Raw genomic sequence first — 15645 nt, 5'->3', positions numbered from 1 at the left:
CTTTCCGATGTCTCGACATGAAACGCTTCATGACTTGTGTTCATATTTTCCAGTTTTGTGATCGATCTCTTCGCGTTTTAAATTTTTTTTTTGTTATTTTTTTTCGCCCAAGATACAATATGCCTGAAAAACAAGCGAGCCAAAAAAATTATCAGGCGACCCAACTTTGGGTCGCGACCCATGAGTTGGGAACCACTGGCTTAGGTTATCGTGCAAAATTTAAGATTTCCTAGCTTGTGATGTGAACAAACGTGAAGTTTTACGCAGCTAAAGCGATTTGACCGGTTTCAAGTTGAAGTTTGCGTACGTACGCTAATGCTTTATTTGAATGCGGTGGGATGGCGTAGAGGGTAAGACGCTCGCTTTCCAATCACGCAATCCTGGTTCGATTTCCGGCTTATGCTGGTGGTTGACAAGCACCAATCACCTCTACCCAGGGTGTATTTTTAAAGCTTTACTTGAAGCGTGTTTCAACTTTACAACTCACAATCTTGAGGTCCAGGATAAACTGTTTGTTGTTTTGACTTTTTACAGATTTTATTATTGAATTGGACACTCTACTTGCGTTTAATAAACTACATCACGTATACCGGTAGGCTTAAATGTACTTTTATAAATATAAACGCATTTGCTCGACAAAGAGGCGCCTCTTTTGTTTGCTAGTCCTTTTTGTCAACATATCTCACTTGGTTGCATCTCCCATTCATGGCAAGCGTTTACAACACCTGACGCGTCGTTTGCTAAGAAAAGGCGTAATTGGAAGAGGAACAACTACAAATGGAATCCAGCGTTTTGCCTTCTCGGAAAATGTATCCCTCAGCTCAAATACAGCTGGCCCAACAACACTGAATAACAACCATTTAGCAGAAACAAAGCCAAGGCATAAGAAACATCGCCGTCATAGAAACAGCAGGTAGAATTGAATATGCGTGAGCTAGCTTATAAAAACCAGTGCAATTTATTTTTTGCAAATAAGTTTATTGCACTTGTAAGTGCTCAAGAATACTGTTTGTGCAGTTAGTCTTTGGCAGTGGAATCAACAGTGCTAGACTATTGCAAGGCTCTAACTGAATTACTCTTCAAAATTTCAGACATCCTCTTCTGTTTGATTGGACGACTTCATCGTGTGGCGAATGCAATCCGGACATGTGTGATACTCCTCCAGAAGATTGTGACACTGGTCTGATACGAGACGCCTGCGACTGCTGTTACACTTGTGGAAATTTGGAAGATACTCCTTGTGATTTGCCCAACGAAGTGTTTCGGTATAATCATCTATTCGAAAATAACTGTATGACAAGTTTTATCAAATAAGGAAGTCTTCCTTCTCCTTATTTTTCTTCTTCTTTGTGATGTTTGTTGAAACCTGCAGCAAAAGAGATGGCACTCCACCGGTATCGATCTTCCGCTGTGCTGTTTAAAAACAAATAGTCCACATCCCTACTGAACATAGCTATTAGCTAGCCTACTGAATGTGTGAGTGTTTGATGTCCTTGATCATCATTTGTTACACATTTGGAGGTTATCTCCCACTAATTTCCTAAATCAATTTATGGATGTCTATAATTTTGTAGTGTTGGTTTTATATCAATTTATTCGAACGCCAGCTATTAGTTACAGCAATCTAACTTAGGCTAACCTTAATTTGAACTGTTGTAGCTTTTTGTTTGCTGTTAACAATGATACAACATCACCAGTATTAAGCCTGCTACGAATTTTTTAATGATCTTGTTGTCGCCCAGGTTGGTGATGCTGAGCACAAATAACAAACGCAAACATTAAAATCAGATTTGACTTTGCGAAGGTTTGGTGAATGCGGAAAAGACTTGATATGTTCTCCGTCGGATCAAACCAATGGAGAGGCTACTTCGTTTTGCACATGCGCATCTACAACTATCATTTGCGGAAATGATGGCCGGACGTATTCTAATCCGTGCCGATTCAAACGAGCCAGTGGACGGAAAGTTGGTTTGACAAAGTCGCACGAAGGGCCATGTTTAGCAGGTGTTTATATTTATTAGCAGGCGGAGTACTCAAAAACGGCCTATTGTTTATCAAACCATCATACATATTCTTTTTGAAAGAAGCTCAGTCTTGTATGCTTTACTGACGTGAAGTATAGATATACTTTAATAAAGCCTTTAGCCTTTTTGTTACTTTAAAAAGGTAGCTTTACTTTGGTAGCTTAAGTCCAAGCTACATCAAACCAAAAAAAACAACATAACAATAACATAACTGTGCTGCTAGATGCTTGTCACGTTTTGTTAAGATTAACAATACTCAATGATAAGTCAAGATGGTCAATAAGAAAAAAATAATTCGTTTACATTCCAAGCATCGTTGTGTTACTTGGCTAACAACTTTTTTACATTGACTACACGTTTGCAGACGTTGGGTAATTGTATGAAAACAGAAAACGATTTTGCGTGCTAGATATTAACCTTCTCCTTGCAAAAACATAATCGCAAAGACAAAAAATAGAAATATTTTTGTCATGAACTCGGTCCCAGCCACTGACCCGTAAACACAGCAAATTGTAAAAAAAACGTTGAAGAATTTCTCTTGTAAAGTTTTGAGTTTCATAATACCGGTATAGCTAAAGATAAACCATTGACCGTGCTTGACAACGTATCGGATTAGATCATAATGTATACAAATTGTTTTCAAACTATGGTCACAAAAATACCTGTACCTGGAAAAAAGATAATTAAGTTATTAACGCGATTTGGGATCAGTAGCGAATCCAGGGGAAGGGGTACTTGGTCATGCTCTCCAGGTGACCAGGTCGACAAAAAACTTGTGTATTTGTCTTCGCTTTAGCAAAATTTTCTCAATGGCTTTCATTTCATTATCCCAAAGTGGCTTTGGGCACGCATGCGCTCAGCAGAAGATTCGAGGAGTAGCCTATAAACGTTTACCGTATGGGCTCTTTAAGAACTAAGAAAGTAATGCAAATGATTCGAAGCACAATGCTCACTCAACTCGTTCACATTCAAATTGACCTATCCCGGTGTTAAGTTAATAGAAGTACGAGTTGAAACATGACTTGTATTGTAAAGCCTACAATTTGGAAAGATAGGACACCTCAGACCGATTTGGAACTTTCACTGGAAGACTCACAACACTATAAATCTTTCATCAAATATATCATTGAAATTCTTTTCTAACCGTAAAAAAGAAACATTTGAAACCTAACTTCAATTTGAGCCAAGCTTTCCAACCTAAACTTTTACAAAAACCCAAAAGTTCTTAAGCCTAGAATTATACAAAAAGTGATCAAAACGAAGTAAGATTTAACAAAATTGTCAAGTCCCCATAATCCTACCAAACTATTTGCTTATTGGCTACTTACCAACGTGCTTTAACACATCGATTGATATTCACAAAAAAACACAGTCAAACCAATTTGTTGATTGCAACTTCATGAATACCGATGCATATTAGTCTTATTCAGTAGCCAGTAGTTGAAATAAGTCAAAAATGAATTTAGTTTCTTGCTAGAATACAACCGGAATTTGACCATTAGTTTTTGAAATAAGTCTTAAAGTAGATTTTTAGTGAGAATTATGTGACATTTTATAGTTTATGTTATAAATAAATAAAGACGCAAAAAAGTGCTTCATAGTTATTTGCAATTTGAAACACCGTGACATTGACTATATTGAAAATAACAAGCTAAAGATAAAAAACAACAGATTTGCCAACACTGAGTTGATGATGGTGATAAAATTACTGACCTTCGTGTCTATCACTTGATTGTCTTCCAACCTTACAAAAAAATGTTGCTTAAGTAGGCTACTTGTGATCGCAGCTTAAGCGATTCTGGCGTTAATACCACTTGAACTTTTTTGTTCGTTGCAACGCAGCTTGAACGTGAATGGAAATGGCGTGAAAATGTTGCCGTATTTTTTAAAGCGTGCAGCTTGTGCTGCATCAGACTATCAGTTTACAATAAAAAAGACAGATTTGCTGTTAATGGTACTCAAGAATTAGCGTATTTTTGTATTTGGTTTTGCATCTTCGCCTTGTAATGCATACGTCAAATCTGAACAATAAAATTGCTGGAGTCTCAAACAAGTCTACACAAAGTGACAATCCACCACCTGTGTCTGATTTGTTCAAAGGCAATATCGGAAAAGTGTAAAAACACCGTGATTGTGAATTGTAATACAACCGAACGTTTTAATCGTTTTATTTAAGAACTTTTTAGATTGTGCACATTGTATTACAACTTGGCCTACGAATCTACGATGATGATTTCATATTTTTAAAGAGATTTTGGCAAAAACAATTCTTCTTAAAATATCGAAAAAAGGTTAAAATTCATGCATCAGTTCAGTTTACCGCACAAAGTTTGGGTGTGTGATCAGGAAACCGACTAAGCCACCTCGTTCTTAAAATAGCTTTTAACGGATAAAAATAAATACAGCGCAAACGTTGAATAACTTCATGAATGTATGTGCTTAAAGATTAGCTTAAAGGCAAAAAAATTTTCCTTCTGCTATCTTAATCTATTATTGTTGATTTGTAGACTTTAATCCATGCTTTGTTAAAATTAATCTTCAGCGCCTTTAATGGAGATTCCACCAATGAACCAAACTGCTGAAAGAGGAAGTTCAGCTGTTTTTAGTTGTTCCGTGTCCGGATATCCTTTTGCTTGGTTTGAATGGCTTAAAGATGGGCAAGGCATATTTCAGCCGGGCATAAACGACGGAATAGTCATTCAGGTGAGCTTTTTTCTGACCGCAACGAGTTATTGTAGCTTTGTAGCACACCAGTACGGTAAATATAGAAACAAAACATTGGTGTGTACATTCAGTTTAAGCGTTAAATAGCTTAAAATTTCGCTTAAAAAATGTGCCAAGGTTTATGTTTAAAAATGTGGAAAACTTTGGTACCTTTTGCTTTCATAAGATCCTAATTTCTGATATTTTTTCAAAAAAAAAAAAAAGTCGAGTAGCCCAGTGCTTGAGATTTATTTAAAAAGTGTTCTCTTTGATCAGCCAACATTCATGTAGCTAATCTCTTTCTTGACACCTCTTACTGAAAAATCTAGATTTAGCTTATAGGCTTACTAACTTTTTTTTGGCCAGTGTATAGTTTTTACAGAGTTGTAGAGTCGGAGTCGAGGGATTATACAATTTTTTTTGAAAAATAGTGATAATAATTTTACTCTTAATGAGACCAACGAGTGGATGGTCTTGTGATAGCCTCTCATCTCGTTGTAGTCTGAGGACACGCTGCCAACCTGAGAGAGAGAGAGAGAAATGACTTTATTTGCCAATAAGATTCTATAATAGTTTAATATAACCTATACCTGTACTTCAATTAAGTAAAGAAAATTTGAGCGGGCTAAGCAAGCGAAAAACTCTTGCTGAAACGAAAAAAGATTACACATTTGTTCTCGTATTTTTAGGAGTGCATGTGATGTCACCAAATGCCCTTCAGGATCCGCTACTGAGTGCGACGTTCGGTAACTTCGCTTTTGCATCAATTGTGAAGAAACAAACGCTGGAAAATTTGTGCAAGTCCCATTTTTCCACAAAAATAATGAAAACTAGAGTCGACAGAACATAGGACTAGCCTACTACGCCGGAGACTGTTCGAATAATGTATCCTTTATTTACAAAATTCCATTTGTTTCAGATACGTAGTGGACCTTTGAAATATCAAGTCACAACTTGGCTTGAGATTGAAAATGTTGATGTAGCTCATTCAGGCTATTACACATGCATTGCTAAAAACCAATACGGAGAAACAAACGCAACCGCTCAATTGGAAGTCATTCAAGGTTAGCAATGGCCTAAGTTTTGCATAGGACCAGGGCCTCTGAGAGAAGTTTTCATCAAGGGTACGAAGAGTCATTCCGGGCCCCCCTCTCACTCCGGGCCCCCTTCGTCTTGGGCAAAGCGCGTGATGTTTGCTTAGGCGTACCGCGTATTGCACACAGTGCCGGATTATGGGGGGGCGGACTGGGCTGAAGCCCAGGGCCCCCACTTTTGGGGGCCCCCACCTCAAAGAAAAAAAATCTACTAATTTTTTTAGTTGCACAGCTGGAGATTACTGCTTTAATTCGTATCTCAAACAAGCAAGGGCGGCTCACCCATATGTGCTGCGGTGCTGCAGCACCCCTGCCCAACCCCAGTTATTCAATTTTTCTTCGTTTTTTTAACAAAAAACATATTTATTTGATACTTTCATATCCGAAAATGGTACGGATTACGGGTCAAAGTTATGATAATGCTGCCAATATGAGTGGCAAGTATAACGGTCTTCAAGCTCTTCTGCGCGAGAAATGTAGTGTAGCTCATTATGTCCCTTGCACAGCACATTCACTTAATTTAATCGGTAGCCTAATTGTCCTGTAAAAACATGCCGTTCTGCGCTGAGCTTTTTGAATTGTTGCAAAGCCTTTATTCATGGCTCGTCTACTCATCGTTGGCAAGTCCATCGAAAATTCCTAGATGGTTTGAATGTTTTGAAGACATTATCTGATACAAGATGGTCAGTTAGATATGATGCAGTTCTTCTTCCATCGAGTCTTCTAAAGTTCGTTGATACACCACAGATTGACACATTCTTCCGCAACGGAGTTATACACTGACAGGTCCCACCTACTGCACCGGGTGGCAAGCCGAGGGCAAACAAGAAGGTGATCCGCTGCATAGCCGTAGCCAGGGGGGCGAAAAGGGCCATGCCCCCCCCAAATTTTCCAAGTTTGGATTCCGAAGTTGAGCCCTTTGTTGAAAATATAATAAAGTTTGTAGAAATTTATATCGTTTTCCAAGACATCTGGCTATTAACACCTCCAAGGACTTGTTTTAGACACACAGAAAGACATCAATAAATTTTGCAAATCGTAAATCGCGCAAAATTTACGCGATTTACGTTTCTTTGAACTAATTTATGGAAGCAATTTCAGAATGGCTTACTCTGTTGGGTTTTTGTGTAGTTATTGAGTTTTTGTGTAGCTGAGTTTTTAGTGTTCTCTAATTTTAGCCGCAGTTTTTGCCCGTTCGTGTGTAAGAGCTATCTTTAATAAGTTAATAGCTGTTTATCTGCTAACAAATTTCATACAAATATTACCTTAAAAGTGTTTTCAGAAAGCGCTATAATCCATTATTTGAGTGTAATTTTTCAAAAAATTTCCGGGGGAGCATGCCTCCGGACCCCCTAGAATACGAGTGCCTTCGGCACGTTCTAACACCCCTACCACTTTTATTGCTTCAACCCACCAGGATACGCCACTGCACATCAAGTGGCGATGGCTTTAAATCAAACAGTTTGTTGTTCTCTTCAATTCATCAAATATTTGCCCCCCCCAAAGTTTTTTTCTGGCTACGCCACTGGTCCGCTGTTTAAGGCTCAGTGCCACAGATACATGCAACTGGGCCCGTGTCGTAGCCCCACTCCACCATTAATTTTTAGCGAAAAATGTCACTTGATAAGGGCCCCCACTTTTAGCTCAGCCCAGGGCCCCATAAACCCTTAATCCGGCCCTGATTGCACACCATACAACATTTTACTGCAGAATTAGACATCTGTGCGATATAATAGTATCAGGCTGCAATAAAACTATTACTTAATTTTAATAGGCTATGCACAATAATATTGAATATGAAAGATAAATAGCCTATGTCACTTACCTCATGTGATATAAGCCTACCCTGCCCTGCTGCCAGATAAGAAAAAACTGAGAATCATAAAATACAAGTTTATAGGAACAGAGAATGGGATTGGCCTATTCTAAATTAAATTCTATTCCTATGCATCTGAATAATGACAGTTCAGTTTATTTTTGTTTTGTTGGCGAAAAAGAAAAGAACAAAAATATACAAAAACACAAATAATTCACACAACAAGGATGGCAGCGAAAGACCAAAAGGTCACCAAAGTCAGCTGCCACCCAAACATTTAAACAAAAGACCCAAAATTAAGAATATTAACACATATAGCACAAAACCAGCACTTTACATAATACATTAACAGTGGAGTAACACAGGGCAACATAAAAAAAACTGTGCAGAGAAATAAGCAGATGATATATTTCAGGAGTGATCATTGTACAAATTCTTTAATAAACATTTATATTTAAATTTAAAAGCATTATAACACTTTTCCTGTATTTCTTTTGGTATTTGATTCCATAGTTTCACTCCATTAAAACATAGCATCTTCTTACCAGAGTTTGACGTTGCAGAACATAAATGACCGGGCGCCACAATGCTCTGCACCTAAATATCCTGACACCACAGTATGCGCGCCTATTTGACCGGCGCCTAATTGTCTGCACCTAAAAGATGTGGACCACATACAGCCAGTAGGCTACTATTGTACAAAGAGGATAATTTGTACAGTTTAACAACTACATAACAGTATAATGTGCTATTACTGTAGAACTCTGATGTAATGGACCAACACTCTGGTCAGTTTTTTTTCTCCAAGGCATTTGGATGTAACAGATGTCAGATTTCTGATACAGAAAAGGACAAAAAATGCTGCCCATGAATAGTCCATTATATCCAAATTCTGCTGAAGATAAAAAATTCACTATTTATAGTTATTAAACAATCAGTCCGTCATTTAACTTGAACATGCACAAAATTTTTCTGAGATTGAGAATGACAATGACCGTCCAAAAGCAAAAAAGCTCAAGTACTTTCAAAAGTTCACGCTTCAACAGGCTCAAGAGCATCAAATTAGTAGCTGTAGTATGGTATGATTGCAAGTTAGCCCACAATCAAAACTAAATATATATACTGTAATACTTGTACTACAATAACTTCATGATCGGTATTTAGTTACTAGTTAGCATGACAGCTTAATTGTCTGGACTTTTCTTTCAAAAACTTTTATAACTTGGCCAAAATAAACTTTGTCAGGGTCTTCTTTAACTCTTAGCCAATGCTTGCATGTCAACTATATACCAAAAGCAGTATTTTGTACATCGCTGAGTTCATTTATTCAGCAAAACAGATTTTTCTTGCCTTTTTTTCTGCAAAAACTTTAATAACTTTATCAAAGTTAACTTGTCTGGCTAACTTTGATTCTATGCTGAGCCTTGCCAGATTGACTAAACGCTCTTCACCTGTTGTTGATCTTAAATAATTTTTGATCAGCTTTAGTTTACACAAACTTACCATCTTGCTTTGCGTTTTTAATTAATGTTTTGTGTTGTGCATATCATGTGAATTGTCACACACAATTTGTGTTTGCCAGTTGTTGATGGTGCTGTTAAAAGGTGTCGCTTGTACAGCTTAATGTAAAATTTTCAAAATTAGTTATTTATCTTAGATGTAGCCTATAATTATTCCAAATGAGGACACTATGTGGTGTCGAAAACGTTGGATTTAGTAGTTTTTTTTTTGTGTTTAATAAATAATGTTAAATCCGTTAACGCTACTGAGTGTCATATGTATCTCGTACAACAAGTCAAGCTCTCTACCAATGCTCAAACACAACATCAGGTCAAAACATAATCAAATTAATCATCTGACCAATAACTTTTCTTCATTAACTTTTGCATTCACCACATGCTTAGCAGAGATGAATGAAGCCACTTTCAACCTTGCTTTTGCTACGCTATGCCCCCCCCCCCCTCCGGACAGGAGAATAACTAACTTTTATGATTTAATTTAGGGTGCTTTTAACAGAACATTTTTAACGTAAAGCATTAAATCACCACCTTGGGCCCCTAATTTGCGCACAATGCACTTAGTTACCTTTCCGGGCCCTCTTGCTACATTACGGCCCCCCCAGAACTAAATAATAACAACTTTTATGCTTGAATTTAGTCATTTAGGATGGTTTTAACCAAACATTTTTGCGCGTAAACTATAAAATCACAATTCCGGGCCCCCAACAGTCACAGGTCTGGGCTCTCAAGGGTACGCCGTACCCTCCGTACCCCCCTCTCATAAGCCCTGCATAGGACTAACAAAAATAAGTAGATTAAATCGTGCTTAGAGTCTCAGAGAAGATATAAATGATGAATGTAGCAGGCCCAGGGCCCGATTAACCATGAGGCACACGAGGCACAGGCCTCAGGCCCCCTGGTATTGGGGGCCCCCAATTTTTTTTTACATTAGTACCGTAGGCGTCAATACTTTTATAGGTTTCAAGCAGTGCCGTGGGACCGTGTCAAGGGGGCCCGAGCCCACCATCGCAGGGGGCTCACAAATAATAGATTTTTGCGTTTTAGTAAAGTGTTTTTTGAGTTGCTAAAGTTCATTGCGTGTACTTGTCCATTAAGAAGATGATTTAGGCCCTTATTATACTAAAACATCTCAAATTTGGGCCTAACTACACTGAAACATCTCTAAAAACACCATTACTATATAAAAACAAGTTAAAATGCGATAACGTCAGTAACATGATCTGCAGAAATGTATTTAACATATAACAGGTTGGATGCAATTGAATATATGATTTCAAAAAGGGCCCAATTGCCACAAAGTGTTTTTGGTACAACTGTTTTAATTATTTTGGTCATTTACTTTTGTGGTGAAACTTTGATAATGATTATATGCTTAAACATACTGGTAAGAAGCATCATACCTAAAAAGTTCACTCTGTGAGGATTCTGTGGAGAAACTATAGAGAAGTTGAAGTGCAACTGCTGTAGTTGGGCCCATTTCAAAATCAATGGAAAAATTGATAGGGTATTTTTTATGTGTTTACCGATATGTTTGAAAAATTTGGCTGTTTTTTTTAAGTATCATTTAGAAGACATTGAAAGAAATCGGAAAACACAAATAGTTAAATAAAAAAAAAAAAACTGGAAGGCCCTTTTTGAATTCACATATTCAATTTCTTTTCATTGAAAGAAATCGAAAAGCACAAAAAGTAAAATAAAAAAAATGGGGTTGGGTCCTTTGTGTTAGAAAGTTGTAGGTAAATTGGCTAAATTAATATTTATGAAGTTATAGCTTTGCTTGAACTATTTGTTAGCCCATATTTCATCATTTGCAGAGACTATATGAGTATATGGCATTGCATTGAAAGCGATTGCCAACAGGGGCCCCTAAACTTAGCTGTGCCTCGGGCCCCTGTGAGCCTTAATCAGGCCCTGAGCAGGCCTACCGACCGGTCTGAATATTTACTAAAAAGAACATTTTCCTTGAGCACTTTCAAAACCAACAACTTGAATTTTCAGCCTAGTGAGAATTAGGCCTACGTTTATTGATCGCACAAACTACAAATAGCAGCTGATCTGGTTTAAGTAGTTTTCAATGAAACTTTTATTTTTATTTATTTTTTATTTAAGTTATAAAAAAGCGCTATTGAAAAATCCTAACATGTAATAGGCTACCTGTTTCTTTTCTGAATAAAAGTAAGATAGCCTACAGGTGAGGTGAGCTATTTGGTTGAATTGATTGTGCGAATCTTTGTCCTTGGCTTAGACAGCCTCTTTGAGAACTTGTGGATGGCAGTTTTGTCTACTTGCATAAGCTTTGAACCACTGACGCAGGTCCGTTACCGAAACTGACTATGCAAAGTTTCCTCTTTTTGTTGCTTGTGAATAAATTATGCTATTCACTTGCTGCGCTGAGTTGAGATATGTTCTTGAAGTAAGTTGCGTTGTTGCTTGATCTTGCTGTTTTATCCCTTCGCAAAGTTTGAACCTTTAACCAACTGGACTGTAATGACAAACAAATAACCTTTTTGACTGCACTATAGAACAATCATTTCATATTATCATTTTTAAATAGGAGACTACGAAGTGGAAAACCATTATGTTTATCGGGGGAAACAATACATGTTCAATGACGAACAACCGACAGCTTCGATTGACGAGCAGAAAGAAATAGAAGATCATTATGCTATGACGTACTTGCTTCCTCATATGCTACCAGGTAAGTTAGAAAAAAGATTCGGCCCACATGTTGTCTCTTGTAGAGTTCATTTTCTAAAACTTTACCGTCAATGTTTAATTTTAAACTCCAAGATAAGTATTATTTGGGTGACCCAAAAGAAATGCCACCCATAAAAACATCAATAAAATGCACACTCTTTTTGTATTTCATCCATATTTGGTAGTACACATAAAGTTCATGCTTTGCCTGACATGTCTACCCAGTTTTAATGATTTCTGACAAACCATCTTCGTTTTAGTGCCGTTCAAGGATTTGCTCTAAATGTCTACCTTTGCGTTGCAAGCACACCTGGATGCGACGTGCAAAATTGTCAATTACTTTGGCACATTCCTCTCTAGAAACTGTCCTGATTTTGGCACCGATCGCTGTCTTCAGTTCAGGGATAGTCGTACCCAATAATCTGCAAAGGCCACTTCATTCCATCAAGTGCACAGCTTGGGTTGCAATCTCCAAGCATAGAATAATTGGGCCATTTTGGTTTGAAGACGAGAACCAACATTCAGTCCATTCAGTCCCAATCAATACGGAGCGTTATCTAGGGGTTCTTAGGAAGTTTTGGACAGCCTTGGGTAGATGTAGAGGTGTTGTGAGGGATGAACAATGGTTACAACAAGATGGAGCAACTCCCCATACTTCAAATGACTCATTGCAATGGCTGCGGGAACGCTTTGGTGATCGTCTCATCGGTAGGAGGTGTGATCCTGAATGGGCCTCACACTCGTCCGACCTCACCGCCCCCAGATTTTTATCTGTGGAGTTTTCTCAAAGATAATGTCTACAAGGACAATCCCCAGACTATCCCTGAACTGAAGACAGCGATCAGTGCCAAAATTAGGACAATTTTCTAGAGAGGAATGTGCCAAAGTAATTGACAATTTTGCACGTCGCATCCAGGTGTGCTTGCAACGCAAAGGTGGACATTTAGAGCAAATCCTTGTACGGCACTAGAACGAAGATGGTTTGTCAGAAATCATTTAAACTTGGTAGACATGTCAGGCAAAGTATGAACTTTATGTGTACCAAATATGGATGAAATACAAAAAAGAGTGTGCATTTTATTGATGTTTTTATGGGTGGCATTTTTTTTGGGTCACCCTATAGTTATGCTAAAAAAATAATTTAAAGCGTTAGGTGTAGAAATTTACTTGGCACCCCTAAAAGATTCCAAGCTATGTTGAAACATGATTATGATTATTCTGGTCTTTTAGTAATAATTACGTCCTTCTGGTAGCCTACTTCTTGGGCCCGAGCACAATGTGGCTTCCCTTCTTGGTCATCTCTTTTCTAGCAAATGTAACCAACTTTTAACACCAAAGACTCTTTTTTTAGATGCAGATGCGACTTTACCTGAAGAGTTTACCCAATCGAGATTCGACAGTGAAGATGCAGAATTTCGCAATTATCGCACATATTCAAGCCAAAGTAAACAATTTAAAAATGCAAAAACTACCAAAAACGACACCACGGTGGTAGATCAATTGTTGGAGCAAACTTTGCAAAAATTGGTGAAACCAAAACAATTTAAAGATATATTTTTTGATGATGATGACTTTTCGGAAGGATCTGGAAATGCGCTATAGCTTTTGTTTGTGCTTCAGCTTGTTGCACTTACTAGTCTTAGCTTCGTTAACATTAGCAACTCATTATTTAATCGAATGATTGGGGAAATCTTGGACTGAAAAATCTTCTTTGATAAGTTAATTCTGGAATTATTCCATCCACTGGATGCTGCTTTTGAAATGCGTTGCTCAAGCGCACACAATAAGTCGAACCAGGGCAGCTTGATCGTGACGTTTCTTTGTTTATAAAATCAGGCGCTTAATCAAGTGGGTTATCAGGGCAATTTAATCAGAATAACTGAAGTTTAAACAGCTACTTAGTATGCAACAATACAACATATCGGTATTTGTTATTAACGTAACATGTTTTTAATTTAAACTGCCTAGGCTACTTCAACTTAATCATAGACTAGCCAAGGGTGGTCCAAGACTGTGAGCATAAAGGGCCACGTTCAGATTTGAAGAAAACTTTAGGGGCAGCATAAAAAATGATTTTCAGCTTGTTTGCCATTCAAAAAAGTGATTTTCGGCTCGTAAAGGTACATAGGCTACCACGTCAACAAAATAGCAAACCAAAACAATTTATTGTTTCTGGCTTTTGATAATAATATATAATAATATTGCGTCAATCTCTGATTTAAATTCGGTGGTAACAGACGTAAGCAGGCATCCAGGTGTCGTTAGCCATTCTGTTCCTTGTGTCGCTTAATTATATATCAATCGCTTTGTAAGTGAGTAGCCTAAGTGCTTTCGCAAGTGTAAGTGCTACCAAACATGAAGCACATTTTCAGTGCAAGTCTTATTAAAATAGTTTTTCGGAACGGATAACTTATTACTAGCAAGCACACCAGAAACTTTATTTTACATTTGTTTATTAGCCTATTGGCAAAAACATGTTTCCTTCCAAGTCGAATGGAACTCTCCTGTTTTCCTCTGGACTCATTTTATTATTAAATTATTTCACTTGGCTATATGTAAAATGTAAGTGTATTTTAACCAGATTTTAACACCTGTGGACATTGCACTAAAAAATCCGGCTAGCAGGAATTGTTGGCAGGCCGCCACGTGCCAGGGTTTGGACCGCTCTAAATTAGCCTACCACGCCGATATCGCTTATGTTTTTGTTGAATAATATTTATGGGAGATGGTTGCATGATTAAAATTACAAACGCAAGGGAGGGTCTAGCAAGTAGTCTTATGGGAGGGGAAGTGATTTTAACAAAACACAATGATGTGTAGCAGGGATATCTAAAGAGGGGATACAAAGGCTCGCAGCGATTGCCTTATTCTCACGACACGAGAAGGGCGATATTCAAACATGCGGTTCTTTTTAAAATTACAGAAAGCTTTGTAGTGCTGCTGGTACAGTCAGTGATGGGCATTATCGGCGATAGATTTTTATCGCTTATCGTTATCGCTTAATTATTTTTTCAGTTATCGTTATCGCCAAAGACAATATTTGATTATCGCCGATAATTAATCGCCGATAAATTTTAAGCGGAAAAGTGGAAAGACCATGAAAAGTAATATTTTTACTAGCCACCTAGTTCATGAAACTAAAATTAAAACCAGTTCTTCTTCAGTGCCTGAAGTGTGTGTGCACAGGTCGTTGTCATGGGAGGAGCACGCCCCCTGCAGCGACGGCCCTGACAACACAATAATTTTTAGAGTTGCAAATTGCAATGCAATGAAATCCATGCAACAAGTCTCTTGTTGTTTTGCTGCAATCGCGAGTGAATTTTACAATTAAAATGTAAGCGCACAGGCGGTACAGATTTGTTTGAAGCGAAGCGAAAGAAATTGGCAAGTGGTTTATGAAACTGTCGCAATACGAGGCCGCTTTTGCATCGGAAACATGGTCTTTCGCGCCACCATCACTGAAACAAGTCATTGCAGAATATGATATTGCTTCAAGCATTTGACATGCAGACCGACATCACACTTTTTGCATCTTGTAGTAGTTTTTGCATGACAATAGGCGCATTGAGCTGCATGGTAAAATTATGCTAAATACAGTATAACCTTTCCCATTTACCTATGCTGCATAGCCGAGTGGTGAGAGCGCTGGAACGGCAATCGAAAGGGCAGGACACTTACAGGCATGCCTGAAAGTGGACAAGAAGATTGGCTTCCTTGCCTTCCCGTCTACTTAATCTAAATCTTTAACCACCGGGCGTAAGCCTTGTATACGACGACGATTTACCTATGCG

At 37.9% G+C, this 15645-nt stretch overlaps 1 protein-coding gene across 1 annotated transcript; it reads left to right on the top strand.

Moving 5' to 3' along the window:
• Positions 1 to 328: 328 nt before the first annotated feature.
• LOC145781658 (kazal-type serine protease inhibitor domain-containing protein 1-like) lies at positions 329 to 13812 on the top strand. Its single transcript, XM_082593332.1, has 8 exons — positions 329 to 350; positions 664 to 913; positions 1092 to 1265; positions 1805 to 2004; positions 4567 to 4727; positions 5647 to 5791; positions 11712 to 11855; positions 13206 to 13812. The coding sequence occupies exons 1-8, from the start codon at positions 329 to 331 to the stop codon at positions 13454 to 13456; spliced, it is 1347 nt and encodes a 448-aa protein (XP_082449458.1). The 3' UTR covers positions 13457 to 13812.
• Positions 13813 to 15645: the final 1833 nt, after the last annotated feature.

Source organism: Aplidium turbinatum, chromosome 13 (genome assembly GCF_918807975.1).
Source record: "Aplidium turbinatum chromosome 13, kaAplTurb1.1, whole genome shotgun sequence".
Lineage (NCBI taxonomy): Eukaryota > Metazoa > Chordata > Ascidiacea > Aplousobranchia > Polyclinidae > Aplidium > Aplidium turbinatum.
Note: the sequence above shows the minus strand (reverse complement) of the source record. Positions and strands in the feature narration are given on the sequence as shown.

Bases quoted from the DNA above. Each gene is read 5' to 3' on its own strand.
- LOC145781658 (XM_082593332.1), top strand. From the start codon at position 329: ATGCGGTGGGATGGCGTAGAGG. The intron at 2,005-4,566 runs GTGTTTATATTT...ATTAATCTTCAG, and splicing joins CGAAGGGCCATGTTTAGCAG to CGCCTTTAATGGAGATTCCA. The intron at 4,728-5,646 runs GTGAGCTTTTTT...CATTTGTTTCAG, and splicing joins ACGACGGAATAGTCATTCAG to ATACGTAGTGGACCTTTGAA.